General features: G+C 39.1%; 1 protein-coding gene across 1 annotated transcript in view; it reads left to right on the top strand.

The window, feature by feature from the left end:
- MACC1 (MET transcriptional regulator MACC1) overlaps positions 1-13,042 on the top strand; it is a 47,098-nt gene extending 34,056 nt beyond the window's left edge. The window contains exons 5-6 of the mRNA XM_081147373.1: positions 9,121-9,342; positions 12,451-13,042. Of these exons, the coding sequence (XP_081003499.1) occupies positions 9,121-9,333 (213 nt within the window). The 3' untranslated portion in view covers positions 9,334-9,342; positions 12,451-13,042. The remainder of the gene's footprint in view (positions 1-9,120; positions 9,343-12,450) is intronic.
- Positions 13,043-21,835: the final 8,793 nt, after the last annotated feature.

Raw genomic sequence — 21,835 nt, 5'->3', positions numbered from 1 at the left:
GGAATCAACAAAATATTAGAAAAACAGTCCCCTGGAAAGGGGCGATGTGGGGGGCGGGGGTTCAGGGATAAGATATTCACAGGCCTAAATTAGGTAATCTTCACTTAGCCCTCTGGGGATTATGACCTTGTATGGCAATAATTCCCTTCACAGTGCTCACCCATTGGCCCCTGCCTAACAATAAAGATTATGCTCTTTCCTTCTTACTCAGTATGGAGACTTATTCACCAAGGACACTAAAGGTTCACTCCCAGCTATAAGATACGTTTTACCTGTGCTCAGCTCAACCACAGACGCCAATCAGTAGGCCTGTTGAGGCTGATTTCTTATCTGACCTGCCAGAATGGGCCACCCTCCCTAAGGAAGCCCAACACAGTCAATATTTCTAAATGTAATAGCTTTTTTCCCTTCTCAGAAACCACTCACCTATAGAGAGTTAGAACTGGCACGGCATGTTTGTGTCTTTTTGTAGTCAGCACTTGAACAGTGAGGATCTAATTCTCTGCTTTACTTTCTAGCCAGGATCTGTCCTTCCTCATTTATGGCAGGCTGCTGTAGTGTTCAGAGCACTTTATTCTAAGTCTCGATAAGAAATGGGAGAGTAGGTCATCCTCAAACAGCTAATTTTATTAATTGCTTAATAAGTAAATGAAAATTCTATATGGAATTCTTCCTATTTATTTATTATTTTGGCTCTCAATATTTAATTTATCCATACTTAACACATTCTCTGAGACTTCCTTTCTCAGCATTGGAACATTAGGAGCTAAAAGAACACAAACAGAATGAAAAATATGATTTTTCTCTCTAAAGCCAAATTTTATTTGGCCTGGGAATTGGGATAAACTGTTATATTTGAATTGTATTTTAAAGAAGTATATGATTAGATGCTAAAAAAACACACAAAAATAACTAACAATGAGAATGATAGTAGTTGTGCAGTTTATTGTGTGTGAACTGTCTCAGCTAATCACATGAACATTTTCTTTACAATATCTTATTTATTACAACAAACTTTGTAAGTAAAACATGATGCCATCTGCTTTTTACAAGACTGCAGACTAAGAGTGAATGAATTTGTATAAGTTATTCAGAGTAACATGGTTCTTAAGTGACAGAATTAAGATTCAAATTCAGGTATTTTATGCACAGTCCTTTCCTCTGTGCTGCACTGATTTCTAAGTCCTCTCAGAATTAACTAAATGAAAAAGATCAAAGTTGGGAGGAACCATCAGGGGGAACAGCCTCATCCTGAAGGACGGGGAAGCATTTGAGTAATTGGAGAGGACTAGCGGGGATTTCAGTGCTTATGGGCATCAGTGACTTCTAGGGGCCACTAAGGAGGGTATGTAGGCTGGAGGGCAGAGCTTATCCTAATAATTATTGGGATATGTGGTTAGATACATATTTTTTGATGTTGGTGGAGTGAGGAGTCTTTAATGATTGACAGAGCATGGAGGTTAAGACTTCTTGTCTGGATTCAAGTTCTAGCTCTACCATCCACGAGCTCTAGGGCCTTGGGAAATTTTCTTGACTTTTCTAGAAATCATTTTTTTTTTAATTGAGGCAAATAATACTCTCTTACTCATCGGATGTTTAGAGGATTAAAAGACATATTATATGTGAAATATTTGGGACAATGCTTTGCACATTGTAATAGCTAAATACGTAGTATTTGTTATTTTGACTAAGAGGCAGCGGTGAGTTTGGCAATTCTGTGATGTTGAGTGATTTTGGAAAGAAAATAAGGTACTGTGTAGTAATTCTTAGTAAAATGGCTGAGTTAACAGTAGAAAGAATGCAGGTAAGGGGAAAGTCAGCAGTTATTTCAAGGCTTCTCTTCTGAAAAACTGGCAGAATTGTAATACATAGAAACAAACGAGAAAGGGTCTTGGCTGATCAGCTTTTTCTTACTGGCTTAACACCATTTCGTTTTCCTTGGAAAACATCTCTTGCAAAAGCTAAAAGAATGTCCTTGGACTCATCCGGTTTTCTGGCTCAGATGGCAGCTCCTAGATTCTGCTTACAGAGACGTGGCATTGTCTGCGTCTGCATCTGGAACTGGTTCAGCTCTAGCTTTGGTACTTAAATCTATATAGTTCACTGTTCCTTTGCAGTAAGAAAGATATTTTGCAGTTTCTTTAAAAAGGAAAAGTATTTTATGGAAATGTATCTACCAGTGGTAAAGTGTACATAATAATTTCTCAAATCTTTGTTTATACTAGAGATTTGGCATAGTGACATAATATTTAGATTACCATTGTCTAGTTTTTGCAATGCTTATTTAAGGCTTGTTGCTACAGTCTTTAATTCCAAAAAGACTCCATTATTTGAAATGATGTAATAAAGAAAAAGACATCACCATAAAAATCAATGGGGTAATGCATTGTATTTTTATGATCTTTAATTCTATATTGTATGTCTCATTACCACTTTGAATACCAAATAGAAATAATAGTCACATTTGGTTAAATATTATGAAGATATTTTAAAATGGATTTTGAGACACTAATATTTGATTTAGATTTTCTTTATCAAGGACTATTATTAAGGATCACAAACAACAAGGAATTTCAGAAAAACCAAGGCCACCTAAGTATAAGACATAAATCAGCATTTATTGAAACTGCTTACTATTGAGATAGATTTATGGGAATACCTCAGTGAAATGGCCCTAGATTTATGGCATGGTGACCTGGATTCTTTTTCTAGATGTTTGACCATGGTTTTGTTATTTAACTTCATTTCAAGTGCAAACTCCAATTAGCATTAATCAAGCCCCTTCATACTGTTTGCTTTTTATACTTGGCAGTGCTTTGATGGCATTGGGTACACTTCCCCTCTACCCCCTATTTTACAGAAGGGGAAAATAAGGGTCAGAGAAGGTTTGTGACTTACCCAAGCTCCTGGAGCTACTAAGTCAAGAGTCTAGATTCAAGCCATGATGGGTTCTATAAATCCAGAGCTCTTACACTATCCAGGGTGGGGCAAAAGTAGGTTTACAGTTGTTCATATGGAAAATAATACAATAATTAATAAATAATAACACAAGAATAGACTCTGTTTTGTGTACTCACAACAACCTCCTTTTGCCCACCTTGTATCTTCCCTCATTTAGCTCCATATTGAAAGATTGGATTGGAGAAGCCCCGTTTCTTTAAACTCTGATGTTCAGATGTTTCTGCTAAAACATAGTTGTGGTGGGGTTGAGGGTTGGATGGCAAGCAAACAGCCTGGAATCTCCCTAACTAGGAACTTGTGAGAATGGTTTGACCAGCAGGTTTTCTTATTATGTTAGACTGCTTTGAGCAGGTGTACTAACAAGGAATGGGTCCTCCATCGTTCTCTGGCTCATTCCTAACCTCTGACACTCCAAGCGGTAGGTTATTCCTGGAACAAATAATCTTGGCTGTCTTAGTCTCTTCCAAGAGAATCCTATGTCCAGTGTTAACTAAGTGCCATCGCCCTTCTGAGGAAATGGGGACCCCTAGTATGTTCTCTTCTAAAGATAATGGTGACTTCATCTTCGACAATATTTATGTACTTACCAACTACAGGTGCTGGAAGGCCTGCCTGGAAATTGTAAATAACAAATATGCATCATCATCATTAATAAGGCCAATTTGCCTTAATATTTCTGCTACTAATTGTATTAAAAATGAAACATTGCTTCTGTAGTTTTATGAGGAAAGTAGGTGGATTATTAATCCTTTAATGTGGCAAAATGTAATTATCCAAAGGTAGTTAAAACTAATTGCATTCTTTATGCTATTCATATCTTACAAGCTAAAAAAAGACATAGCTGCTGTGCTCCAATCTGAATTGCTTTTATTCCTGTTGTATTTCATTATCTCGTCTGCTATCCAGAGTCTTATTGGCTTTTGCGAATAAGCTTTATTTTTTTAATCTCTATCCCTGTTTCGTTTCATTTCAGATCCCTGTTGTCATTCCTCTGATTCCTTTTTCGTTGCCCCTCTGCCTTTGTCTTTGCCCTCCAGTACCCAGAAGATAAACTAAAGCAACATGTTTTCCTTCTGCACAAATGCTGGGGCTTTGGAAAACTGCTCAACTCCGATAGATTAAATGCGTGCTGCTGCGGCCCTTTCTGTAAAGAGATCAAAGCTCATAGATGAGAAATGAACTACTCTGTGTTTTGATCAGCTTCACGCTTCCTTTTCAGAGATGAACCCGTTAACACCATGAAGTTACGGTTAAAAAAAGTCTCAGAGTAGAGGGCCAAGAATGATGCCTGTGGGTCCAGTATTTGTGACAGAGGTGAGAAGGCTGAGAGAAATTATTCTGTGGTTGAGAAACATTCAACAAAAACAAACCCGTAGGAGCAGGCTTTTCTTTTGATTTGTCAAAGCATTAGTGCAGCGTTTCTGCGTATTTTCTCTGAAGTCATGACATTGAGCAAGAGCAGAAGAACTGTTTTAAAACCACTGAATAGAAGTAAGAGCGTAAACCTGCGCAAGATCTTGGCAGTCCTCAACTCCTCTCCAGCTTTTGGAAGTCTTAGCTTGGCTTATCCCGGAAAGGATAGTGTTTATTCTACTCACTTGATTCATTCAGACATTTCCAGAGAAAATGATTTCATTTTCTCTTTAATTTACCACACAGTTTAGAATCCTTTGTGGCCTTTTAACACAGTTTTATAAAGTCTGTAGTTAATGTTTGCAGTGTTACCTCTTGTGTCTTTGCCTTTGGTAATATATGTTCACTTGCTGAGTAAGAAAACTAGAATGACATAAGATAATAAGAAATGCCAAAAGAAATAAAAGTATAGATATTTAAGGACTTGAGTTCAAATGTCATGTATCTATATCACAAAGGACACAAAATGACTGATTAAACTATCTGTTGCCTTCATGAAAGCTGGACTTTTGTCAGGAGTTGTTAAAGCAAATCTCAATGACTAAAAAGTTGTATTTACCATATCTGGCAGATACTTGCTTATTAAAGGAAAGCATAGTTCCCCAAGTTTAACATTTTCCATCAGTGTGTCAAGGTACATAACTACAACATTTACTTTTGATTCCATTCCTTTTCAAATTTTTTTTTATACTTGCCCCCTAATTACATACCCCTGCTTCATAATAATTTTAATATTTGCCCATGGCTTACATTTTCTTCCTAAAGGAATTTAACTCTCTTTCTTGAGTGTTTTATAATGCTACTTCTTTAATTCTCAACAATCCTAAATTCCCTATCTAGCAAAGTTAGGATTCAAAACAAACTCCCATTCCATTGTAGAATATTACTTTTTACATATTTTGTCCTTTTAAAAATACTTTAACTTTGCATTGCTTCTCCTTCTAGCTTTGTCTCTCTTTAACTTTCAAATTATGAGTATGACCAATTTCTTTTGTGCCTTTCAGTTCCTCGACACCTGCTCATTCCTGAAGTCTGCACTCCACCACTCTCTTTAAATTGCTTTTTCCAAGGTTTCCAAATTTAGCCGACTAATTGCCAAAATCCTGGCTTTTTAAAGTTTGCCTTCATATTTCCACATTACTTGATGTTAGAGGTAGCAGAGGAGGTAACAGAAAAGGGATGTCCTCAGTGAGTGGCATGTTGGTAGATGTTTAACAACCAGCTCTTCATTTGTAGCTTTTGCCAATTTCCATGGTATAAATGCTCCCGACATGGATGATTTTAATCTCCCGATGTGATGTCATTGAACATGGAGTTGGGAAGCTACTTGAACTATCGGCTCTGGGGAGCTGATGTGAGCTGGCTCCAGCAAACCACTGTGTGTCTTTTTTGGAAAGCTATTAGGCCTTGGATTTGGCAACATGAAGCACCCTGTTTCATTTTCTATCTCTCTGACTCCAGTTTCTCTCCATTTTTTATTGTTTTTATTTCTTACTGTGCCCCTAATTATAGACTTAATTGAGAGTTAAAATTTTAATCCTTTTATTCTCTTACTTGGCATTTTCCTCTACCCTCATGTTTTTCATCATTAGTTCATCATGAGTGATGCTAAACCCTTGACTGCTCCCTGGAGGTCACCTCCCAATTTCAATGTCTTATCAGATAGCCCCTCCTTTACCTCACACTGGGCGGGGCTAAAACTGGACTTCTTACCTTGCCCTAACCCAAAGAGTACTCACATTCCTCCTACATGCCAGACACTTCATGAGGTATCTTGGACACAAGACTTGGAATCCATATTTCATGGGTTAAAAAATTCAAAGTTCAGATAATTTGATTAATTTACTCAAATTGACTCATTCAATAGGCAATGGAATACAGATATAAAGCCAAGTTTTGTCACTATGACACCAAAACCCATCTTCCTATTATACCATAGTGCTCCTCAGTTAATGGAACTATCATTTTTATCTCACACTGAATTAAAATGTGCAAGTAATTTTCGCATTTTTCTTAGCTGTTCTTAATTACCAAGTCCTATCTTTTCAGAAATTGGGCTATCTCCCTTCTATGTTATATACTTCTAAAAGCAAGAACCATACTGTATACTATAGCAATAATTTTATCCCTTTAGGCAACAAAATTTCTTATAGTGATAGGTATTCAATAATTCTTGGTTTAATGAGTGAAGTAATTATTTAATGAAAAACAATGTATTTTGAATATTTCCATTGTATTTGTGCTACAACAGTGCTTTTCTGTCATCTGCGTTGAGGACAACCAATAATATTATATAGAGAAAATCAAATTTTGCATTGAAGTAATATTCAAGTTCAGTTTGCAGCAAAGAGGAAAAATTGAGATGCAAAATATACTCATATTTTAGTATGAAGTTTACCATTGCCCTAGTGGTTTCGGCCCCATTGCTAGTGTATCCATTTCTAAGTATCTTATGGTTTAGACTCCAGGGACTCTCCAATGAGTGTAGGGCACTATTCCTCCTTGCATTTCAAAGTAAGTGAGGGGAAGTCTTTTTTACAGTTTCAGAAGTCTTAATTAGGGTCCATGATTCAACAGTCTATCCAAATTTCTCTAAATTGCAAGAGCTGGCCACGCTGTCCTGCTGAGTACAAATTACCAAATGTGTGAGGGTTATCTTGCCCTCTGCGTAAGTGAGTAGGTGGATGTATCACTGGACTTCTGAATTTGAAGTTTCCAACTTTTGCATCATCTCGGTGTATTTCCTGCTCCCTGCAGCCCTGAGGGGCTGCTTCATGGTCAAAGCATGCATCAGACTTTCCAATGGGCTTCCTGCAGCAAGACAATGTGATGCAGAGCTTTTCTACCCCAGAGGCCAGTGGGGCCGTTTTGACTATGAAGGGACTTTGAATCTGTAGAGTAGTAAACAACCCGAAAATTACCTGTTTGGGATTCTTAAGAGACATCTGCTTTCTGTGATACTGTGCTGTCACCTTGGTACTGAAATGCTCTCAGTTGCTGTTTATCATAAAATATCCTCAAACACATCTTTTATCAGACTCAGTCACTAAGGACTTAGATTGATGTCTTAGACGCCTGTGGACACCATTATTTTAGACAATACATGACAAATTGAAAAATAACATATCAGTTGAGCATCAGGGAAAGTTAAGTGTGTCAGAGCTTTTACTACAGAGGGTGACCAACTGCAGAATAATCTACTTTCTTAGTGCTCCTTTGCATCTGAGCAGTGACAGGCAAGATTGAGTCTGGCCAAAAGGCCCTATTAATATGCCTCAGCTCACCTTCCACTGCTGAGCTATTAGTGGTGACCTGCACTCTTAGGGGATTTGATTTCAGTGAGAACTCAGAAAAGTAGAAAAATAGATGAGAGGACACCTCATTCACATTCTATCAGAGTGGTAGGTTGGTGAGGGTAAAACTTATACACAGCAATTGGGATGATTTCTGTTGCTACATCATGACCACCTTGATATGATATAATTTTGATAATTGTCTTCCCTTCTCCACTTTGCAGAATTAAACCTTGTCAAGAGAGGTAAAGGTATGAGTGTTCATGGCACACAAGGAATGCCAGGTTAGACAAATAACATCAAATTATCTTTTGAGCCTGATACCTGGCTTTTTGTATAGATTGAAGTGAAACATAATGGTATTCTTTATTTATGCCTTTCATTTATTTAACTTAAATTGTAGCATATATGGGGATATCAGAGGAAGGTGAAAATGTATACCCCAAGGCCCTACTTCATCTGATATTACTGTTTATGGAGGCCCTATTTTAAGAAGGCAACTCTGCATAATATTTAGCTCGGTCTGTGTTCCTGCATTTTGCAAGTGATAAAATTACAAATGAATTAGTTTAGTGAGGCCAAATAAGTAGCAAGTAATAAAGATTATATTCCAAATATTCCTATTATAATTGCATGGTTCATTTTGTTGTTTTCCTAGAGAAAATTTATTTTAAGGTATCTATGTGTGTGTGAGTATTATACAGTTTGTCTCATTTGGTCAGCCTTTGTCTCTGCTCTCTCTCAGCCTGGTTGCCCTGGTTACCATTACATACACTCTTGTGCATGAAGATTCTCTTTGACGTACATTTATTTCTATGGAGACAATGATGTCATTGGTACGGGTGGGTACTTAGGGAAGGCATAATGAAGTGTTGAATATTAATCTTTCTTTTGGTCATAAAGTGTATTATTAAATTACTTTTTTAATTAGAGGACTATATTTTTGCTTTCCCTTTTACTTGATCATGAAGCTACATTTTTCCTTGCTTGAATAAAATGACTTAAAGCATTAAACACACTGTACATCTCCTTCTTAGGATTTGTGGTGCCGTAGAGCTCAATACAGATACATCAAACAATAAAAGAGTTATTACTTTAACCTTAAACATGCCTCAGAGATGAAAAGTTTATCTCAATAACATTTGTTATCATCAAAGAGTTGTGCAAGTAATTTTATATTCACATGAAGGCAAGGAGCAATGTGTAGACGGTGGATCGAGGAAAGTAAGGCCCTGCTTGTAGTCATTATTTTTAAAGTCTCTTGGCTCAGAGACACGAGAGTAAAACAGGAAACTGATAGTTATTAAAATGTTTTCTATGATATTAAATAAGCCCATGTATAATTAGTATTTCATTTTCTTTGAAGTCTTGGGAGGCTTTTAAACCTTTTTTAAGCATCTACTTCACTCCGTTTTCCTTCCACACTCCTCTAGTCTCTTTTTTTTCTTTCTAGATGATGTGGAAACCTGCCTATGACTTTCTCTATACTTGGGGCGCTCACTACGGAACTAGCTATAGAGACGTGCTACAGGACCTTCAATCAGCTTTGGACAGAATGAGAAACCCTGTGACCAAACAATGGCGGGACCTAACTGGAGTTCTACTGCTAGTACATTCTTTAGAGGCTCTGAGAGCCACTGCGTTCTCCCCTTCGGAGGAAGTATAGAAATGAAGGGTATGTTTTCTGGAGGAGGGAGAAGAGTAGGGGGAAACGTGTGTGTGTGTGTGTGTGTGTGTGTGTGTGTGTGTGTGTGTGTGAAAGAGAACGTGCTCAGAAAAATATTCCTTGTATTTTTCATGTTGGAAAACATATTTTCCGTGTGAAAGCACAGCAGCACACAAAATGCAAAATGGGTTTTATAATCAGACATGTATTTTTGTATCTATTTCAAATGCAAACATTAGGCTGCTTTGTTGTTGATAAAGGGAAGAAAAACCCTGTGTCCCTTTCAAAGTTACTTTTACTTTAAGTTAAAACAGATGACTGTTTAGCATAATTACATCACGAAGATACCCAGATAAACTAGAAGCTCTCAATGTGAACGATGGGGTTTTACCAAGAGGCCAGGGGGAGACAGGAGAAGCACACACGCACTTGGAGCTCAGGGCTGCCTGCCTCCTATATCTGATCTCTTACTTCTCCCTGGAGTTTGCCAGCATCGTTCCCATTTTTCATGTGAGGAAACCAAGAACTGGAGAGGATGCTCAGACTTATAATCACTAGTGTGAAGTAGGTTTTCTCTCTGCAAAACTTGGTTCTATTCTTTAAAAAATCCTGAGTGCATAGTAAAATGGTAAAAATACAAAAATGCATATTAAAACTTACAGGGAAATGGTAGCTATTTCTTTTTACTTGAAGCTCACTGCTCTTGTCCACCATCTCTTGAAAGACTGCCAAATGGAATGTGTGAGTTATCAGAAACCTGTTGCCTGTAAACATGGACTGGAGTTTTCATCACCTTTCCCCGACATCTTGGGACCTAGCCAATCCTGGACTTTTCTTCAGGATCATTAACTCTCAGGGATTTTTAATAACAAGGGTTATTAAAACAACAACAACAACAACAAAAACAAACTTGATTTATCACTGTTGAATGCAATAGTCTTAACCACCCAAAACACTGATATCTGCACGTGTGCCTGCTCACATGCTTATGAAAATTGTGTGTGTGTGAGAGAGCATATGCGCCAGCGTATCTTATAAAGCTTTTGGAAGACAAAGGTTATATTGGGCCAGGAGAAAGGTTAACTGCTGGCAGAGAGTTCAGAAGAGATGGTCTGTGCTTATTCATGTGTTCAATCCTCTGGCCACCTGCCAGTATTTATGTGTTTTGGACAATCATCCATTTATTGTTATTCAGTCGATTTATGGAATGAGTGTTCCTACTCTGTGGCAGGCACACAGATTTTTTAGGTTAATAATGGGAAAATAAAACCAGCATGATCTCTGACTTCGGTATTGCCAAGTGATGGATACAGACAATAATAAAAATTTATACAGTTAAATGTAAAATGGCAACTGTAATAACAGCTGTGATGGAGAGGCTGGGATGCCAAGAAATACAGATATGGGGCCATCATATGAAAGAGGGGGATCAAGTAAGTTTTCCCTTGGAAAGAAATGATGACCCTGAAGGAGGATCCTGCATCGCTTCCAGCCTGGGGCTGGTGGAAGACAGAGTTGCTCAGTGCACTGAAGCCCTCAGGCGGGGGGTGCTCAGGCGATGCAGGGAACTGGGGCGAAAGCCTGGAAGGGTGAAGGAGCGAAGGAAGGAAACACACACCTTCAAAGGTAAGGTGGACGAGCTGAATAAGGATTTTGTTTGGGGGCCCTGAATAAAACATATCCATTTGGCTAAAAAGTAAAAGCAGAATCTTTTTAGAGCTTTTAATACATCCACCCCAGAGTATTTGGTATGCTGGCAAAGGTAACTTGAACTAAAGCTTAAGAACAATCTTTACAGCTTTCAATATTTATATTTGGTGATAGGAGGGCCAAGCCTGCCCAAGGAGTTATGTACACACATCCAAGGGTGGAATTTATTTTAGTTGAAAATAAATTCTGGGAGAGGGAAAATAAAATGACTTGTAAGTTCAGGACACGATCATTGAGTGGTAATTTGCTTTCTTTTGAACATTCTTGGAATCTTATTAACATGTCAGCAAATCAGAGGATTTCGGGAAGGGATAGTAAAGAATTAATAACTGGGTTTCTCCAGGCTGCAGGATCTGAGAAGACAGAGATTTTGTTAGCTGATTAGGGAAGTAAGATTAAATAAATCACATCAGGTTTACATTGCATCATGTGTTGTGATTGTGGCTGGGAAGTTTAAGAGTTTAAAAACTGAAGAACATAATCTTTGCAACTTAAGGATGAAGCAATGGTTTAAATATTAATACACAAAAGATATTTTATAATCTTGTAATAAATCCTCTCAGACAAATTTTAAAACCATGTCCAAACACTGTCCTTATAAATAGAGTCTAACATTTTATAAATCATTTCAGTTTTCTGAATTTTAGTTTTCTTTCCATAATGGATTCTCATAATCAAAAGATTAACTCAGTAATCATGAATTGCCTTTAATATTTGGCAGCAAATCAAGGGAATAAATAAAGCGCTTAAGTCCCATTTTTGAAATCATTAAAAGCATCAAAAATGATTAATCTAAAACTTCTTTAAAAGCATTTTGGAAGTGAAAAAAGCATAGACAGTTCTTTCATTTCCTCAGACTTTCCCTCTAATGATGGCTTAGGATGAGATTTTAGTTCAGCGCTCAGCTTGCAACGTAACAATTTTCCTGTGTCAGCCACAGTCCTCTACTTCCTTCTGTTAAACCTTAATATGAAGGCCAATTAAGATGGTACATGCAATAGTGGGTCATTAACTGTTCATAGCACTAATGGATACAGCACATTTTATGTGAATGTAGAAAATGCCATATGAAGTTTTGAACTTGGGGAGGACCAGTTTCCTGGAAGGAGCAGAATGCACTGCACTAGTGGATGGTGTTGGTCTAAGAAACGTCACTGCCAGTAAACAGTTTTGAATGTGTGATATGAGAATACAATAGAGAAAACACACTGGAAATCATTTAGTGCTTTAATTGGACATTTCAACACTTGAATTTTCATACTGTGCTAATGAAAATTATATTTTCTATAATTTTGGCAATGCCTAAGGAATGTTTGTTGCAATTCAAAAGAAAACGAGAATAATGAAAAAATCATGTTGCTGGAGGCTTTTCTAATGAACATAGATCTTTTTTCTTATTAAACATAGAAATCCTTTCCTGCTCTTCCATACGAAGTGTCTCCCCATGTGCGTGGTGAGCGACGTCCCGCAGATCCTGCGTTGCCCTTACGCTAGGCGGGGCTAACCGAGGACGGTCTTCAGCGGAAACAATCCCTGGAGAGCTATTGGCACTCAGACCGCTGGGCCCCGCCCCCCAAATTTCTGATTGGCCGGGTCTGGGGCGGTGCCTGAAGATTTGCATTTCTGATGAGTTCCCAGGCCACGCAGATGCCGCTGGTCCAGGGACCCCAGTGTGAGAACCGCTGCGTTAATTTTCTTCATTTCTATAGAAATAAGAGAATCTTTGTTAAAATGGAAAAACTTATTTCTAGATAAACAAGTTTTAGTCTTTCCCAACAGAGCAATAGTTTTTACATTGTAATAAAAACCCCAAATCACATTATATAATGGCTTAATTTATTCATATAAACTGAACTTTTTCTAAATGAATTAATAGCCTGAAAAATAGTAATTTTGATTATAAAACTACTTAAAATAACTAAGACCTGCCTCTCCTTTGAAATGTAAAGTTATTTGAATAAAAATAGATTTAAAGTGTCCTCGCATGAGGATAAAAAGGCTTTGAGACGTTTACTTGGTGTATTCAGATGATTTCACAAATATATGCAGTGATGCTCTTGTTTCTGTAAAATATCTTTGGGGAAAGTCTTCTTCTTACTGACTTGTCATTTGTTAAACTTCTTGTTGCATTAATTTTTCCCCGTTGAAAAACAGGTGTATAGCTGATGTGATCAGTTTAACTGTCTGAGTTAAACTGTAGAATTGTAGAATTGCAAAATGACTCCAGACGCTGCTTAAAGGGACAGCCAGGTGTTCTCTGTCCAGTCAGTGGTTCTGCATTTAAAGGGTTGGTGACTCTGAGGAAGGGTGATGAGTGAACAAACCTCCCTTTGACATCAGTGTGTTATATCTCATTTTCTGCTCCAGTTCCCTTTTTAGTCACTCTTCTGTGGGTGACTAGGAGGATCTATGACTTCTTTCTTTCTGTTCTGAGATATCTGAGACTGCCCTTTTGTGCCAGGAAGCAGATTTTAAATGTTCCACACTTATACCATTGGAATATACTGAGGCACTTAATATATTCATATAAATATGTGATTAGTAGTTGAAAATCAAAACTTAGTCATGATGAAGTCACTGGTTTTTCGTACACTGATTCTACCAAGCTTGAGCACAAAGAATTTATTGTCTCTCACAACTGAAAACTACCAAGGTAGTTTCAGGCATTCCAGGATTCAGGACTTGAAGGTGTAATCAAATTGTTTGTTTGGTCTCCCACCTCCCACTCTCCACCCCCCTTCTCTGCCTTTGATTATATAAGTTTCATCCTTGGGCTCTGCAAAGCCGCCCAGCAGCTCTGTGCTCTCTCTCTTCATGGGGCAAGATGACTGCAGCAGCTCCCGCCCAACATCTCCCCGTGTTCCAGTTTCAGGTGTTGTGGCTTTGTAATGTGTCAATTTGACTCAACTGTGTTTCCCAGAGTTCTCTCCACTAGATATTTCTGGTTAGAGTTGACCTCTAGAGAAATCTGTGGAAGATCTGGACTGCAACAGTGGAGCAATAGCTACTGTGACTCTCAGAAGGTAGATGTAGGTCAGGCCCCATTGCAGCCCCCGACTCAGCTTGTCAGTGGGGGAGGCAGCTGCCGGGCCTGCAGCTCCAGTTTCCCTTGGTTCTCCACCTTTCACTTCTCCAAATCCCAGCCAGGTGTGAGTGTGAGTCTGCAGCACCACTTCTCCTGGGGGTTATCCACAGCAGCTGGCTTGCAGGCTTGGAGTTGGGGAGGGACCAACATGGGTACTGGTGACTGATACATAGAGATTCCAGTTGTCCCTGCTCTTCCCCAGTCAATGTGCATTTTTCTTTCACTCAGCCTGACCTGTGACTTCCAGCTCAGCACCAGAGACAAAAAAGGCCAGGTAAGACCGGCCAGCTCACAAATGTGTCTGGTCAGATCACTGTGATAAATCCTTTATGTACATCATTGCTGGTGGTTCAGCTTTTCTCAGGGAACCCTGATTGATAGGTAGGGCAAGAGAATATTCCCTGATAACTCAGGAATACCTCAGTTTGGGCCAACTTAGGTTTTGTGCTCACCCCTCAGCCAATCACTGAGGGCTGTAATCAGTGGTTTTTGATTGGTCAGGCCTGGGTCCCATGCTCTTTCCTTGCAAACCCATCCAGATCGCCAGGTCTGAGAGTCAGTGATCACCAAGTGAGATCAAAATCTGTTCCTGGAAATGGGAAGAGATGGATGTTGGGGAGGCCAACAGCAATTTTCCACCAAAAATGTGAGTGAGATTAACCTCGGCACTCTTTTCTGTATCAGAAAACCTTATCCTTCGCGTGTAACTCAAGAAACTAGTCATATGAGTCCTTCTTATGAGACTGGGTAATGGGCCAGCTTTTATAAACTTTTTCAGTAAATCTAACTCTAAGTAAATGGAACCTCACCAGCAATATCTACCATCTACAGATCATTAAAAATTGCTGATGACATGACAGGGCCATTTAAAACCTCGTCAAGACTACAGATTCACTTGGCCCAGGGGCAGATCTCCTTAATTGTTCACTCTCAAGCAGGACGCATAACCTGGTAGCTGCACCTCACCTGCTACCAGAAAGAGATTGGGAGAGGCCCGGGAGGAGGCCCCAGAATGGCTGACTGAGAAAACTGTAGGATCATGTGGCATGACCTGCCAGTGGAAACTCCTTTGAACATTCTCTAAATGAAATTACAGGAGCAGGTCTAAGGTCAATGGTATTTCTATCTATTCTCAGCCATCTGACTTTTCATTGGAGACTTTTACCTCCTTTTGAATCAGTAATAACTTCTAAATATTGTCCAAGGGGAAAGTGGAAAGGCAATATGAGCCAAGGGAAGTAGATGACTCTGAGACAGTGAGAAATAGAGCAAAATGAAAGGGACATATGAAGGTGGCATGCATGTTTGCTTTATGTATATAATAGCTTCATTGAGATAGAATTCACATATCGTACAGTTCCCCCTGTCCATTTTTAAGAACCCATAAAACATTTTCTTTCTTAAAACACAGTTTCTGTTTAATGTTTGTTCAGGTATATTCACGATTTACTCTGTGTGGAGGAAAGCCCTTCAGGGGGGAATATTGTATTGTGATATTTTTCAGGGTTGAGTGGGATGCTGTGGGTTGTGACAAAATAAGATTAGCAATCAAAGTTATGAGAAAATGAGGAGAGAGCACTTGATGTTATATTCCTAAAGCTATTTTCAAGAGGTTGCGCTGATAGTTTAGGAAAAAAATCTGAAGTCCTCTTTTCACACTCTTGGAGAACCTTTATTAATTTATTTTTTTCTATTTTGATTGCTGGGAAGATTACTGGGTGCTTAGGGATGAGAGTTCAAGTTGGGATGTGAGAGCTGCAAAGCAACTGCAAGAAATTAAGCCACCTGTTCTGGGTTCCTGCCTGGAGCAAGGTTCCAAATCTGTCCTTAATGAGGCCTCTATCAACCACTTAGTATATTCTGTGTTTATCTACTAGAAAAGTGTATTGATTTGCCAGGGCCACCATAACAAAGTACCACAGACTGGATGGCTTAAACAACAGAAAGTTATTTTCTTACAAGTCCAAGATCAAAGTTGTGTCATGGTTGATTGCTGCTGAGGGCTGTAGGGAAGGATGTGTTCCAGCCTCTCTCCTGGCTTGTAGACTGTTATCTTCTCCCTGCGTCTTCACATGTTTGCACCTCACATATGAGTCTGTGTCCCAATCTTCTCTTCTTTTAAGGACACCAGTCACTGGAATAAGGCCCACCCTAGTGACCTCATTTTAACTTAACTACCTCTTGAAAGATACTATCTCCAAATACAGTCACGTTCCTAGCCACTGGGGGTTAGGATTAAAAAAATACAAATTGGTGGGGGGCATAATTCAGCCCATAACAAAAATGAGTTGGTCAATTTCAGTTTTTATATTTACCAAAACCAACTATTTGTTCAAATGCCTTTTGAACAATCCTACAATGAGCCTTTTTAAGTTTTACTTCCTTCTCTAAGCACAGGCAACTCATGGATGCCTGAGAGAAAACTGACAGGTGTTTCAGACCCACAGAGTGAGCAGGATTGCAGAGAGATGGCAGACCTAGACCGCTGGAGCTCTCTCACTACACTGTTCTCTTACCTCAGGCAAGGTTTATCGTTAAACCTTGCTTTCAGAACTAATGGAAACTACTGGTATAGATAATACATGCTTGTAGATAATTTCCCTTGGGTTTTCTGAGTTGTCACTATGGGATCTCAGTGCTGCAGATAAAGAATGCTCTTTCGACAGGTGGGGAACTATGAAGATAGTCTAAGAACAGACTAGGTGTCCTGGGTGGGGACTGTGACATGAATCTGGACCCATTTGTTTATTTGTTTATTTTTTAATCCTCACCCAAGGATATTTTTTCCATTGCTTTTCAGAGAGAGTGGGAGAGAGAGAGAGAGAGGAAAAAAAACCAACATAGATGTGAGAGAGGCCTCCCAAACGCTCCCCAACCAGGGCCGGGGATGGAGCCTACAACCAAGGTATAGGCCCCAGCTGGAATCGAACCCAGGACCCTTCTGTCCTTGGCGGACACTCAACCTCTGAGCAAAACCAGCTAGGGTTGGACCCCTTTATTGATTTGTTTATATTTTAGTGACCACTGAGATGCCTGGGATTATCATCTGTTACTGAGAAAACCAAAACAATGGAAGGCTTAGATCACACAGAAAGCACAGTGAGCAAATCTAGAAAATGTGTCTTGTCGAGGATGGTGGGTGGGGAAGACAGACAGGATTTGCTGGGCTCCGAGGGGGCCGAGCAGATCATCCAGAACAAGGATGTGAGAGAAGAGGCAGAAAAATCTCCAACTGGGAACTGCAATTTGAGAGAGAAGGCTAGGCCGTCTCCCCAGTGGTCATTTCTTAGTTCTTTCAGTGCAATTAGGGTAAGCAACCTTTCCCAATTTACCCAGACGGAGGGGTTTCCTGAGACTTGGGAATTTCATTGCTGAAACCAGGAAAGTCCCAGGCAAACTGAGATAGTTGGTCACTCCAGGTACAAAACAGTGAAAGCCACTGTTAAAAATAAAAGTGGCAACTGGGAAGGATAACACTTTAAATCATTATCAGGCTTTTTGCACTGTAGCTCAAATAATCACAACAGTTAAACATGTGTTAGTGAAGGGACATGGGGCATTTCTATAGGTGAAGGGAGTCCTGAAAAGTACCAAGAATGTGTCACTGACTTGGAGACAGGCTGTTTTGAGAAAAGAGAAACACTTAAAGAAAATACAAGGTGCAAAAATTGATAAGGAGAGATACTAAGCACAAACCTTGCTTAGTATTAAAATTTTGGCAGAGAGCTAGCGCTGAGAAAGCTCACACCACTTAGTAAGCTTTGCAAGGATATCTGTAAGCTTGTTACTCAGTTACTAGTTTCTCTGATTATAAAACATTGAATTATTAGCTAAATTCAGTCAGAAAAAAAATTGAGTTGTCAAATCAATTCACAACTTTACTGGCCAGTTTATGGAAAAAGTATCTGTCAAGTATTATTTTGGTTTACCAAGACCAGTATTAGGCACACTTTGCTGCTCATTACACTCAAAATACGGAGAAGGGTGTGAAAAACTTTTCAGTGTCTAACTTTGCGACCTTTGAAAAGAATCTTTCGAAATCCTTCTCAGGATTCCCTAGAACATGGCAGTGACTTAACCATTAATTAGCATTTAAAGAACACTAAGTAATGCCAAGTCAAGCACCATGTGTGTGAGCAACGATCCCAATAAGTTTAAACGGAAAGTCATTGTTTTAATTACGACGACCCAGTCAATGTTAGTCTCCCCTTTTTCCCCCTGCCTCTCGCTCCCCACTTTCCCTCTCCCTCTTTTCCCCTTCTTTCTTCAAAAGGAATAGAAGTAGACCTATTATTCTTAGAGCAGCAGAGGCACTAACTACGCCTGAGGAAACGGTGTGCATTGTCTGTCGTGTCTGAAGCTCCGCGCACAGCATGAGACATGAACAGAGAAAACCCTTTCTTATTTCATCTTCTGTCTAGTGGAGAAGCTAGCATGTAAACAAGTAATTACAGAGAAGGCAGAAAAAAATCGGTCAAAAGTTCAATTTACATGCAGAAAGGCCTTGAATGAATGCTCACTATCTTAAAGGATTTACAAAGAATTAAACATGAAAAATAGCACGACCTGTTGTTATCACTGCTGCTCTTCATTCCTTTTGCTTCCTCTGTGGTTTTGTGGCATAACAACAGCCATGCTTGTGTTAGCCGTGAGTTCTTATTTTTCTCTTTACGCTTAGCTGGATTCAAAGCTCATTTGACAGTTAATTTCAACTGTGTACATAGTAAAAACATTGGACTCGAAGACTTTTCTTCTCTCTGGACTCCTGACTCCTTAAATTCCATTTTTCTATGTACTGGGAATGCAGAGTAAGCATAATCGACCAGCTTCCCTGCCTTCTCAGCCCTATTTGTATATTGATAGCTTCTGTATTATTTAGGAGCAAAAAAAACACCTTCAAATGGAAAGTTTCTAAAATCTTACACAAGGCTCCTTATTAAATATTACAGTGACAACTACATTAATGCACTCCTTGATTCCGTGGGGGCAAAGGGCACTTGGAACACAACATTTAAAGCTCTGAGTAAATTCAGGAACCTATCAGTAATTCCTGACTCAACAGAATTAACTCAAGTTTACGGGCAAGGCTCTTATATTAATAAAGGAGATTGTATTTCCAAAACATTCCACTGTTTAGAAAAGTCTTAGAAAAACTACAACCCTGACTAAACAATGCTCAAGTAGAAATAATTCTGTGTGACTAAGTATTTCGTACAGGAAAAGACCTCAAGAGAGGCCCAGTTATAATTAACCGTGAAGGTGGGACTTTGGCAATTGTTCCTGCCTTTCGAAAAGAAAAGGTAAACATTTTGGGATATAAAAGATAAATATTTTCTGGATATTGGATAAGGTAATTGGAAACAATCCCTGGAGCAAGGGGGTTGATATATCTCCCTAAAAAACTCTAACAAATAAAATTGTAGACTATCGAAGGCATCTGTAAAAGGATTATCTAATCTTATATATTATATAGGGTTATGTAGGATGGCCCATTCCAATTAGCAAACATACTGTAGCAATTTTTTAAAATATGTAATGCAATTGATTTTTGATGGTTTTATTTGCCTATTTTTAGAAACAATTTTATTTTCTATACAGAAAGATCTTTTTAATTGTTCGAAGTGCTTTATGAAAAAAGAGTCTAATAGAATACCTACTTTGAAGTTTTTGTTATTTCTTTGTGTCTTTCTTTGGCAGTAATGATGGATCATCACCATGATTTCCAAGATGTTTAGATAAACTCACTGGTGAAGCACTTCCGATGAATATCAGTCACATTCATATTGAGTATAGTTATCAGAACCAATTGACCCAGAAAATAAAGGGTAACTCATTGGAAGTCCAGAGAATAGATCAGAAAATCTTACAGTTGAAAGAAACCCACGATACGGTCACCCAGATTGTATTGCAACAGCCTAAATATGGCAAAACTCCACCAATCAGAAGGCAGGTCATTTCCGTTTTGATAATTTCTCCATTTATGAAGGTCTGCCTATACCTGAGTCCTAATTACCTTTGAACCTCATTAATAATTCCTTCCCTTGTCCTTCAGTAATACTGAGTGAGCGCCTACTCTGTGGCCTGAGTGCTGGGGTAATGGACCCTGCAGTCAGGGGGAGGAGCTGCTTCACCAACACCATTCCACATCCTGTCCCTCAGACCTTTGGGACAACTGTTATCCCCTCAGCCTTAACATAGTTTCTTGTTAGGCTGCACACTCCAATTTCCTTCATTTCAAATAAAGAATTTTCAGATTCTTCCCCTGCATTTGTCACTGTCTCTGGTTTTCCCGGACTTCTCTTTAAATGTTTGCCCAGTGCTAACGCTGGTGTTCTTGGTGAGATCTTTCCAGAGCATACCAATCCATTAGGTCACTCATTTAGAACACTTATTTAGCACCTGTTGGGCAACTGTGACCATGATCCTAATTCCTGTTTTCAAGAAGTTCATGTTCTGAAGGAAGTTCCAGAATGAGTAAACAAAGCCACTGCTTCTCCAGTTGTGGGAATGCATCCCGTTAATTCAACCTGGGCTCTGCAGATAAGGAAACGGGTCTCCACAGGCTTATGAGTTAACCCTTCTTGTGTTAAATTAAGGAGCTTCCTCTGACCCTGCCAAGGCAACTGAAGGCGAGACTCGTTCGAAATTCAATAAATCTAGGAACTTTCTCCATAGCTAATTTTTAAGTTGATAATTTTGTATGGCCACGAATGATGTTATAAATATCCAAATAGCCCTTGGCAGAAAAAATGTTCCCCACCCCTGCTTTAAGTGAAAGGTTTCCTGCCTACTTTGTGCTCTGGGTTAAGGCTTTTTATTTTGAATATAGCTCAGATTTGTGCTACAAAGAGAATTTGTGAACAAAGTGGCGTTAGTCAGTCTTTTATTCATACATCTATTTATTTTATTTTATTTTTTATTTTTTTAATATATCCTTATTGATTTCAGAGAGAGGAAAGAAGAGGGAGAGAGAGATAGAAATATCAATGATGAGAGAGTCATTGATCAAGCCCGCAACCCGGGCATGTGCCCTGACCGGGAATCAAACCCTGATCGCCTGGATCCTAGGTCGATGCTCAACCGCTGAGCCACCCCCGGCCAGGCCATACATCTATTTATATTATTTTATTTATTTTTTTGGAGAAATTCAGTGCCTGGTCTGTATTTGGAACAGTTAACTTTAGTGGAGTGAGTGACTGAACCGGTGAGGACCTAGTTAACCAAACCCTTGTCTCAGTAGATTAAGAGTCATCTCCTTAACAAGCAGGACATAAGACCAGGGTTTCTTGCAGCCTCTGGAAGCTGTAAGTCTGTGATGCCAAAAGTGTCAGGATATCACAAAGGGTGGCAGTCCAGTGGGGGACAAGTTCTGAAATGATTCTGTGCTTCTAGAGTGACTAGCAGGTCTCATGTCCCTATAACAAATCCCGGGCCAATAGGAGGGTATGTGATAAACTTCAGTATTCCTTTGGGCCTTTCTTAGGATCCTTTTAAAGATGATTCATTATTGCTGCCTAACATTAGGTATCAGTATTGATTTGTGTGTGCCTATGCCTTATTTGTTATTAAATATTGTAAATATCACCCCTGCCACCATGAGTTCAGCTCAGACACCACCTGGAAATGGCTCTTCCCAGGAGGGGTTTACAATGATCCTCCAGTCCTCCCAACAGGATGGAGGAAGCACAGGTGCTCAGGTCAGTGAGC

This window comes from Miniopterus schreibersii (genome assembly GCF_964146895.1).
Source record: "Miniopterus schreibersii genome assembly, chromosome: 9".
Classification (NCBI taxonomy): Eukaryota; Metazoa; Chordata; class Mammalia; order Chiroptera; family Miniopteridae; genus Miniopterus; species Miniopterus schreibersii.
The sequence above is the reverse complement of the archived record's forward strand: the minus strand, read 5'-3'. Positions and strand labels throughout refer to the sequence as shown.